This window comes from Primulina eburnea, chromosome 2, assembly GCF_022965805.1.
Source record: "Primulina eburnea isolate SZY01 chromosome 2, ASM2296580v1, whole genome shotgun sequence".
Lineage (NCBI taxonomy): Eukaryota > Viridiplantae > Streptophyta > Magnoliopsida > Lamiales > Gesneriaceae > Primulina > Primulina eburnea.
Genome location: NC_133102.1, coordinates 6,282,930 through 6,294,202, shown reverse-complemented (window position 1 = coordinate 6,294,202; position 11,273 = coordinate 6,282,930). Strand labels below are relative to the sequence as shown.

The 11,273-nt window shown below is 30.2% G+C and overlaps 1 protein-coding gene across 1 annotated transcript; it reads left to right on the top strand.

The window, feature by feature from the left end:
• The first annotated feature begins 8,787 nt into the window (after nt 1-8,787).
• On the top strand, nt 8,788-9,760 carry LOC140824528 (uncharacterized). Its single transcript, XM_073186108.1, has 2 exons — nt 8,788-9,294; nt 9,395-9,760. Exons 1-2 carry the CDS (start codon nt 8,917-8,919, stop codon nt 9,707-9,709), a joined length of 693 nt encoding a protein of 230 aa, XP_073042209.1. The 5' UTR covers nt 8,788-8,916; the 3' UTR covers nt 9,710-9,760.
• The last annotated feature ends 1,513 nt before the right edge of the window (nt 9,761-11,273 follow it).

Genomic DNA, 11,273 nt, shown 5'->3' with positions numbered 1-11,273 from the left:
TTTCATCACAAATAAACTCAAATAGTTCTTTTGATGCCTCTTGCTGCTGGCAAATCGGTGCAAGAAGGCAGCTGAGAAGTCCTCAAAAGAACGTATAGGGTTGGGCTGCAAAGTGTTAAACCACTGCTGGGCTGACCTCCCCAACGTGAAAAACCCTACACCTGATTCCATCTGAATATTGGTGCAACAGAGCCGCATTTTCAAATCTCCCCAAATGCTCTTCGGGGTCGGTATGTCCATCATATTCTCCAACATTCGGTTGTCGGAAACTCGGGAGAAGTCCTTCTTTCAGAATGGCAAGCGAAAAAGGACTTCCTTTCTTGGGGGCCGGCGCTCTACTTCCCATCTGTTGTCTCAACATCCGTATTTCCTTCCACATCTCTCCAATCTCTGCATTCCCTTCGCTTGGGAGGGGCTGGGTCTCTTCAATTCTTCTCTGCTGGCCCTCAACATTTTTCTCTCGCTCCTGACGAGCGGCCTGCTCTTCAATGAACACAGATTCTTGGTTCCTCTTCATAGCCTCATCCACTGTCCGAGTTGTAAATTGACCCAACTGCTTCAGGGTCAAGTTCCCCACATTTTCATTAGGGCGGGGTTTCTCGACCCTGGTCTCTTGACGAAGTTGTTCAGTTCTTGTCTCCTGATGGGATTGTTCCTGCCTCGCCTAAGCATGAGACTGTTCGGGTCCCCTCTGAGGACGCGATGACGCTGAGTTAACTCTTCTACTCCCTCGCCTCCCTACCATCTCTACGTCTCAACTCAGATCTTCCCACAGACGGCGCCAAGTGATACTCACGAGAAATTCAGGGTCCGATCCACGCAAGCGTCACTAATCCAGACACGGGCCTCAAAATTACCCTGAGCCTGAAATCACAAATAAGACCGTTAGGAGGGGGCCAGGAGGGTGTCCTGGCGTAGCCCCTCCGACGCTCAAGTCAGAGACTGAGGATATATGGGGGGAGCAGCTAAGGGTGCTGCTGAAAGCAATATAGTGAATTGAATGCCTGAACTGAACACTCAAACCTGGTATTTATAGGAGAATACATGGGCCCTTGATGACCTTGTCTTTCATTTGGGCTTGGGATGGGCCAGGGGTAGCGGGCCCATCCATGGGGTATCAATATATATATATATATATATATATATATATATATATATATATTATATAAGCAAGAGTGTGTCGGCCAAGATCCCCGATCGCCCTCTTGAGTCTTGCCCATATAGGAGGTCTGTCTCTAGATAACGATGTGACGTTCACGTGTGTGGTATTACTCAATCAATCCAATAAAAATAACTAAATTTGTCAAACATTGAATGATGCGAGACTTAAATCAAAATTTGACAACATGAATAAGCAAATGCATAACAATCAAATCTATAACATCATTGTGCCACACAAAGAATTAGAGTTGAGTAGATATTACTTATTAGCATTAACTATATTATGAGTTTCAAAATCAATTTAAAAAATTATAAAATAGAGGTGAAATTCAATTAAGACTATGATATATGATCAGAAGTTCTTAGCCCCTTGGTGAAAGAATAGAAGACTAAACTCCATATATTTATTTATATATTAGCGTATCGACACACGCGTTGCGTACTTGTACAATATATTTTATAATTCATTTTGTTTATATTTAACATTTTGTGGCGTTTATCGATTGTTCTTCACTTGAGTTGTCAAAGACGTTATTTGTTTCGTCGAATCGAGGATGTGACTCAGTTTTTCAGTGTATTTGCTTTTCATGATTAAAGAATCGTATTAGATATTACCCAAACATAGATTAAATTTCTTGAGATCATAAAACAATATTTTCAAAACAAAATTTAATAATTATCGTTAAATACGTGTATAAAATAAATATTTCAAGATACAATATTAATTAAGGGTAAATTAGAGAAAAATACATCTGTGCATGATTTGTTTAAGATTCAGTACCCAACAGAATTTTTTTGTATTTTAGTACCTGACAAAAGACCACCTTAGTTTTTACTACATGTTTAATGTATTTTGACATTTTTACCCTTTTAATTAATAAAAAATATATAAATACTTATTTTTGTTGGACATTTTCTCTTTCCACTCATCAATCCCGATGCATTTGGATGACATGTATATTTAATTTAAATATTTTTTTATTAAAAAAACAAATTCACAACTAATTGAATTTTTTGAAATACTTAGTTTTGCTTGTAAAATACTTAATTTCAATTTTAAAATACTTGATTCAGTAAATGAAATACTCAGAATGTTTATTAAAAACTGGATATTCGAATATGCATTTAAAAAAAAAAACAAATTCGCAACTAATTGAATTTTTTGAAATACTTAGTTTTACTTGTGAAATACTTAATTTCAATTTTAAAAAACTTGATTTAGTAAATGAAATACTCAGAATGTTTATTAAAAAACTGGATATGCGAGTATGCATTTAAAAAAAAACAAGTTCGCAACTAATTGATTTTTTTGAAATACTTAGTTTTACTTCTGAAATACTTGATTTAAATATTAAAATACATGATTTAGTAAATGAAATACTCGGAATGTGTATTAAAAAGCTGGATATTCGAACATGCATTAAAAAAAAACAAATTCGCAACTAATTGAATTTTTTGAAATACTTAGTTTTACTTGTAAAATACTTAATTTCAATTTTACAATACTTGATTTAGTAAATGAAATACTCAGAATGTGTATTAAAAAACTGGATATTCGAGTATGCATATAAAAAAAACAAGTTCGCAACTAATTTAATTTTTTGAAATACTTAGTTTTACCTCAGAATGTGTATTAAAAAGCTGGATATTCGAATATGCATTTAAAAAAAAAAACAAATTCGTAACTAATTGAATTTTTTTAAATACTTAGTTTTACTTGTGAAATACTTACTTTTAATTTTAAAATAATTGATTTAGTAAATGAAATACTCAGAATGTGTATTAAAAACTGGATATTCGAATATTCATTTTAAAAAAAACAAATTCGCAACTAATTGAATTTTTTGAAATACTTAGTTTTACTTGTGAAATAATTAATTTTAATTTTAAAATACTTGATTTAGTAAATGAAATACTCAGAATGTGTATTAAAAAAACTGGATATTCGAATATGCGTTTAAAAAAAATCTCAACTAATTGAATTTTTTGAAATACTTAGTTTTACTTATGAAATACTTAATTTTAATTTTAAAATACTTGATTTAGTAAATGAAATTATTAGATTGTGTATTAAAAAACTGGATATTCGAATATGCATTTAAAAAAAATCGCAACTAATTGATTTTTTTGAAATACTTAGTTTTTCTTATGAAATACTTAATTTTAATTTTAAAATACTTGATTTAGTAAATGAAATACTCAGAATGTGTATTAAAAAACTGGATATTGGAATATCCAACGCAAGTTCACCAAATGCTCGCATTTCCATCCAAGATCCATTTGGATGACATGTTCATTTCATTTAATTATTTTTTTATTGTTAAAAAACAAATTCGCAACTAAGCATTGAACTTTTTCAAGTACTTAGTTTTACTTGCGAAATACCTAATTTCGATTTTAAAGTAGTTGATTTGGTAAATGAGATACTTAGAATGAGTATTAAAATACTGGAAATTCGAATATGCAACGTAAGTTCACCAAATGCTCGCATTCTATCCAAGATGCATTTGGATGACATGTTCATTTTATTTAGAAATTTTCTATATTTTTTTTGAAAAAAATCGCAACTATGCAATGAACATTTTGAAATACTTACTTTTATTTGCGAAATACCTAATTTCAATTTTAAATACTTGATTTGGTAATTGAGATACTAATAAAAGTTAATAAAATGCTGGATATTCTAGTAGGCAATGTAAGTTCACCAAGAGCTCTCATTTCTATCCAAGATGCATTTAGATTACATCTACATTTCATTTAAATAATTTTTTTAAATTTTTAAAAGAAAAACAAATTCGCAACCAAGCATTGAACTTTTTGAAGCACTTAGTTTTACTTGCCAAATACCTAATTTAAATTTTAAAATACTTGATTTGGTAAATGAAATACTTAGAATGTTTTATTAAAATACTGGATATCGAATATGTAACGTAAGTTCACCAAATGCTCGCATTTCCTTCCAAGATGTATTTGGATGACATGCTCATTTCATTTTAAAATACTTGATTTGGTAAATGAGATACTCAGAATGTGTGTTAAAATACTGGATATTCTAGTAGGCAATGTAAGTTCACCAAGTACTCGCATTTCCATCCAAGATCCATTTGGATGACATGTACATTTCATTTAAATATTTTTTTTATTTTTAAAAGAAAAACAAATTCACAACTAAGCATTGAACTTTTTCAAGTACTTAGTTTTACTTGCGAAATAATTAATTTCAGTTTTAAAATACTTGATTTGGTAAATGAGATACTCATAATGAGTATTAAAATACTGGATATTCGAATATGTAAAGTAAGTTCACCAAGTACTCATGTTTCCATCCAATATGCATTTGGATGACATGTTCAAGGATTTTTCAGCAGCCAAAAAGCTTTGAAAAAGAAAAAAGGCTTAGAGCGAAGATTTAAAGATTTCCGGACAATGTTCTTCGAGAGAATATCTCGTGATAGGAACGAGTAACTTAATCCGTGGATTTACAATTTACAGAGAAATATGAAGTCGGATATACGTCGATAGTCATAGTTCAGTAGGTCGAAAGCTAGTGGATTTAATAAAACGACATGCAATTCACCCTTGATAAATAATTAAAGAGATTTAATTACTTCACTGAGTTGAATTAGTTTGGCATAGCTTGAGAGGGCGTGTTCAATTGGATATGAAATCTCGTCGAAAGCATAGATCATTGTCGAACGAATTAAGTAGATTAGCGAGAGGTATGTGAACCGAGATTCTCAATAAATTCATTTCTCAATTGAACTTTAATCAATCATTCTAGCTTATTTATTTCATCATTTAATCCTTGAACCATTTCATTGAGTTTTTATTTAATAATCGTAGTAGTAAACAATCATCTGAAGTATCGCTGCTAAAAATTGAATAACTGAGAATAATACCTAATTTTCTTGCGAAATACCTAATTTTAATTTTAAAAAACTTGATTTGGTAAATGAGATACTCATAATATGTGATAGAATATTGGATATTCGAATATGCAACGTAAATTTAGTCATGATTGGTTTTTTCAACTAAGATTCATTAGAATACTTATTAATGTCATTTAAAGAAATGAAACAGTTCATTACTGATCGTGGAGTAAGAGTAAGTTGTTTGTAGATCAAAATAAGCACTTACTTTTAACAAAAATATAGTAGCATACTTGTCCCGGAGTAAAACTAAGTTCTTTATTTATATACCGAAATAAATTGTTATTTTTATTTCATGAGAAGTGATGAGCAATGTATTTGTTAAAATTTCATTTGCACTGAAATTGCATCATAATGCATATTCGAATATCCAGTATTTTATTATCTATTTTAAGTATCTCATTTATAAAATCAAGTATTTTGAAACTAAAATTAGGTACTTATCAAGTAAACTAAGTATTTTAAAAGTTTCATGCTTAGTTGAGAATTTGATATTTTTTTTTTTTTACAAAATAGATATCACATGAGAAGAATATGTCATCCAAATGTATCTTCCGAGGAAAGACTAACACTTGGTGAACTTACGTCGCATATTCGAATATCCAGTATTTTAATACTCATTCTGGGTATCTCATTTACCAAATCAAGTATTTTAAAATTGAAATTAGATATTTCGCAAGTAAAACTAAGTACTTCAAAAAGTTCAATGCTTAGTTACGAATTTATTTTTTTAACAATAAAAAAATAATTAAATGAAATGAACATGTCATCCAAATGCATCTTGGATGGAAATGCGAGCATTTGGTGAACTTACGTTGCATATTCGAATATCCAGTATTTTAATACAACATTCTGAGTATTTCATTTACCAAATCAAGTATTTTAAAATGAAATGAACATGTCATCCAAATGCATTTTGGATGGAGATGCGAGAATTTGGTGAACTTACGTTACATATTCGAATATTCAGTATTTTAATACAGCATTCTAAATATTTCATTTACCAAATCAAGTATTTTAAAATTGAAATTAAGTATTTGGCAAGTAAAATTAAGTACTTCAAAAAATTCAATGCTTAGTTGCGAATTTCTTTTTCTTTTAAAAATTAAAAAAATATATTTAAATGAAAAGTACATGTAATCTAAATGCATTTTGGATAGAAATGCGAGCACTTGGTGAACTTACATTGCCTACTAGAATATCCATTTTTTTATTAACTTTTATGAGTATCTCATATTAGCAAATAAAGTATTTAAAATTGAAATTTGGTATTTCGCAAATAAAAGTAACTACTTCAAAATGTTCAATGCTTGGTTGCGAATTTTTTTTAAAAAAATAAAGAAAATATCTAAATAAAATGAACATGTCATCCAAATGCATCTTGGATAGAATGCGAGCATTTGGTGAACTTACGTTGCATATTCGAATTTCCAGTATTTTAATACCCATTCTGAGTATCTTATTTACCAAATCAACTATTTTAAAATCGAAATTAGGTATTTCGCAAGTAAAACTAAGTACTTGAAAAAATTCAATGCTTAGTTGCGAATTTGTTTTTTTAACAATAAAAAAAATAATTAAATGAAATGAACATGTCATACAAATGGATCTTGGATGGAAATGCGAGCATTTGGTGAACTTACGTTGGATATTCCAATATCCAGTTTTTTAATACACATTCTGAGTAATTCATTTACTAAATCAAGTATTCTAAAATTAAAATTAAGTATTTCATAAGAAAAACTAAGTATTTCAAAAAAGTCAATTAGTTGGGATTTTTTTTAATGCATATTCGAATATCTAGTTTTTTAATACACATTCTGATTATTTCATTTACTAAATCAAGTATTTTAAAATTAAAATTAAGTATTTCATAAGTAAAACTAAGTATTTCAAAAAATTCAATTAGTTGCGATTTTTTTTAAATGCATATTCGAATATCCAGTTTTTTAATACACATTCTGAGTATTTCATTTACTAAATCAAGTATTTTAAAATTAAAAGTAATTATTTTACAAGTAAAACTAAGTATTTCAAAAAATTCAATTAGTTGCGAATTTGTTTTTTTTTAAATGAATATTCGAATATCCAGTTTTTAATACACATTCTGAGTATTTCATTTACTAAATCAAGTATTTTAAAATTAAAAGTAAGTATTTCACAAGTAAAACTAAGTATTTCAAAAAATTCAATTAGTTGCGAATTTGTTTTTTTTAAATCCATATTCGAATATCCAGTTTTTAATACACATTCTGAGGTAAAACTAAGTATTTCAAAAAATTCAATTAGTTGCGAACTTGTTTTTTTTTTAAATGCATACTCGAATATCCAGTTTTTTAATACACATTTTGAGTATTTCATTTACTAAATCAAGTATTTTAAAATTGAAATTAAGTATTTCACAAGTAAAACTAAGTATTTCAAAAAATTCAATTAGTTGCAAATTTGTTTTTTTTAAATGCATATTCGAATATCTAGCTTTTTAATACACATTCTGAGTATTTTATTTACTAAATCAAGTATTTTAATATTTAAATTAAGTATTTCATAAGTAAAACTAAGTATTTCAAAAAATTCAATTAGTTGCGAACTTGTTTTTTTTAAATGAATACTCGAATATCAAGTTTTTTAATACACATTCTGAGTATTTCATTTACTAAATCAAGTATTTTAAAATTTAAATTAAGTATTTCACAAGTAAAACTAAGTATTTCAAAAAATTCAATTAGTTGCGAATTTGTTTTTTTTTTTTTAAATGCATATTCGAATATCCAGTTTTTAATAAACATTCTGAGTATTTCATTTACTGAATCAAGTATTTTAAAATTGAAACTAAGTATTTCACAAGCAAAACTAAGTATTTCAAAAAATTCAATTAGTTGTGAATTTGTTTTTTTAATAAAAAAATATTTAAATTAAATATACATGTCATTCAAATGCATCGGGATTAATGAGTGGAAAGAGAAAATGTCCAACAAAAATAAGTATTTATATATTTTTTATTAATTAAAAGGGTAAAAATGTAAAAATACATTAAACATGTAGTAAAAACTAAGGTGGTCTTTTGTCAGGTACTAAAATATAAAAAAATTCTGTTGGGTACTGAATCTTAAACAAATCATACACAGATGTATTTTTCTCTAATTTACCGATTAATTAAATACCTCAATTTAAATATATATTTATAACATAAATAATCAAGTCAGATTTGACAAAATACATCGATTTAAATATATATATAATACATAAATATTTTTATTACTCACGTACAACTTTCCAACGTATTTTTAAATATATTATTCACGAAAATAATTATTTAAATATCACACAAAATATTTAAATATATAAAGTTAATTTTTTTAAATATCTTAATTTTTAGTAATATGAAATTCAAATCGTTTACACTTCAATTTTCTTAACCAATAGGTGCACATGAGGAGGTACCAGGACTTTACGTCTCCAACAGTGTCTACGTAGGCAAATGATACCTCGCCACGTCACCACCAACCAATCAAAATATACCTAGGCTTCGTCGCCTCCGACACGTGGCCTCCTCCCTGCCATTCACGGTACGCTGTTGTTTGCGCCACATAAATAAGAACAATATCTCACGACACGAATTCCCCAATTCACCCCTACCAGAGCCACCTGGATGGCAATTTCGTAATTTGTGTATAAAAACGAGGCTTGAGTGGTGCGATTGACTGCAGAGAGGATGCTGCTTCTTTAATTCTCCCTTCTTCGCAGTTGCTCCCTCTACCGATCCTGCAAATTCTTCGCCCATACGCATAGATTATCGTTATCTTTTCTTCTCCGATTTTTGAAGATGAAGAGGTGCGAGTTGTGTAAATTGAAGGCTGAGATTTACTGTGGATCGGACAAGGCGAGATTGTGCTGGGGCTGCGATGCTAGGGTTCATTCTGCCAACTTTCTCGTGGCGAGGCATTCCAGACATTTGCTATGCGGAGGGTGCCGGTCACCGACGCCTTGGGCTGCTACCGGTGCTGTTTTGAGACCCACCGTAGCGGTCTGCGATAAATGTGTTGACGGAAAGAGAGGAGCGGCCGGTGCTGAAGTTGAAGAAAGGAAGGAGGTGGTGGAGGAAAATCAGATTACTCCGCAGTCGGAGAGCACTTCGTGTAGTGGTGAAGCTTTTTTTTCGAGGAAGCGCAGGCTTGAGAGTCTCTCTTATTTTACGTCTGATGTATATATAAATTAATCCTTCTGAAACTATATTTTTTTCCCATTTTTTTCCTGCGATTCTTAATTTGTATGGTTAACAATGGAGAGCGTTTTGTTTATAGGATGATGATCGATATTACTCGTCGTATAAGCTCATCGTCCGCGCTCCGCCGGCAGCAGCGGTGGCGGCTTGCGTTCTCCAGGAGGAAGAGACGGATAACTCGTATCTAATAAAGGAAGCGTTGCCGCCGCAGAAAGCACAGAGACCGACGCTGTTTAAAATGGGTGATATCGGAATATCCGAATCGGGGATCTTGGAAAGTCTCCGGAGATTTCATCGTGAAGAATTTGGTTCTGGACTACAAATGGCGGAATGCTGCACTTTGAGCGAAGATGGTCCCAGTGCCGTTGATCTCAGTTCCTGCGACTCTTCGTAGCCGTAGGATTTCATCAACCAATCAATCTTTATAATCATAATAATAAAAATAGTTATTAATTGGTTGAGGCAAGCGTACGGCACTTTTCACTCGACGAACACATGGTTTGGGTTGCTTACGATTTCGATTTCGATTTGGATTGAATTTTTTTTCTTTCGGATAACTAGGAAATTGATTTTTTTGTGTTTTTTTCTATTAAATATTTAATAATGATAATATTTTGAGTAACCAAAACATGGAATCCTCTTAACCAATATTACATACGTTGATATATATCAGATGCTTGAGTAAAAATAGATTAGTAAAATCATATTAATCTTTTAAAAAATATATAATATTTATAATAGTAGAAAATAAAGATTAATGTGATTGAAAAAAAATATCTAAGAAAAGCATATTTTACAAAGATGAATAGGAATTTTTACACAATTTTTTTTTTTGTGTATGCACGTGTTGCGAGCCAAGTGATATTAGTCTATAATGACAAAAATTCGTGTGAGACGGTTTTACGCGTCATATTTTGCGAGACGGATATCTTATCTATGTCATCCATGAAAAAATATTAATTTTTATGCTAAAAATATTACTTTTTATCCTGAATATCGGTATGATTGATTCATCTCACAAGAGACTTACTCTGATGATTTATATTTGAAAGTGGGTCTTGAAAATATACGGGACTTTGAAAAACATCCAACCTGATATCACGTTGGATAACAATGTTAGATGATTTACGTCTTCCTCCAATTCAATGGAATATATTTTCAAGATAATACACTTTTCACCCATAAGAAAATAGACTTGGTAATTTATCAAATATAATAACACGAAAACTATTGTAAGACTGTATTATATTTCAATTTTATAAGACAAATTTTCAAATCGATTCGATTCACGATAAATATTATTTATTTAGAAAACATACTAAGCTTTAAAAAAAATACTATGTAATAATATTTGTAAGTCGTATTATATTATTCACAGTATAAATTGTGTCAGAAAAAAATTAATGAAAATGTCATTTCAAGTCACAAAAGTTGTTATGACGTAGTTTCCAAATTAGTGAACCTTATTTCTTGCTTTATTTCTCTGGTCCACGGCTAATCCCAGTAGGCCCTCTTTTTTATTATTATTCTATATTCAAAATTTGAAACAAATGGCTCTCCTTTTGCTCCCATATTGTACTTCTAATAAACAGCTTACGGGTTGCTTGTACCCACAGTTATAGCTAAAACCACTAAAGATTGGTGGCAATTACTTGTAGTTTAATCCTCGCCACATGGCCGGCAACCACATCTAATTATCACACTTTCTATTAAAATTTTTAGACTTTTATATGTTTCTTGATTGGAACATATAATACTCTAAGCATGAAGTTAACGACTCGATACGAACCATTAATCGCTAATAAAGCGTCTCTCGAATGAGACTAATCAAAACACTATCATAGACTCATAGTGTAATTGTTCATGTTTCTCGTGAGTTGGTCTCATAGATCTTTATTCGTGAGATATGTCAACCTTGACCATATTTACAATAAAAAGTAATATTTTTCATTGGTGAT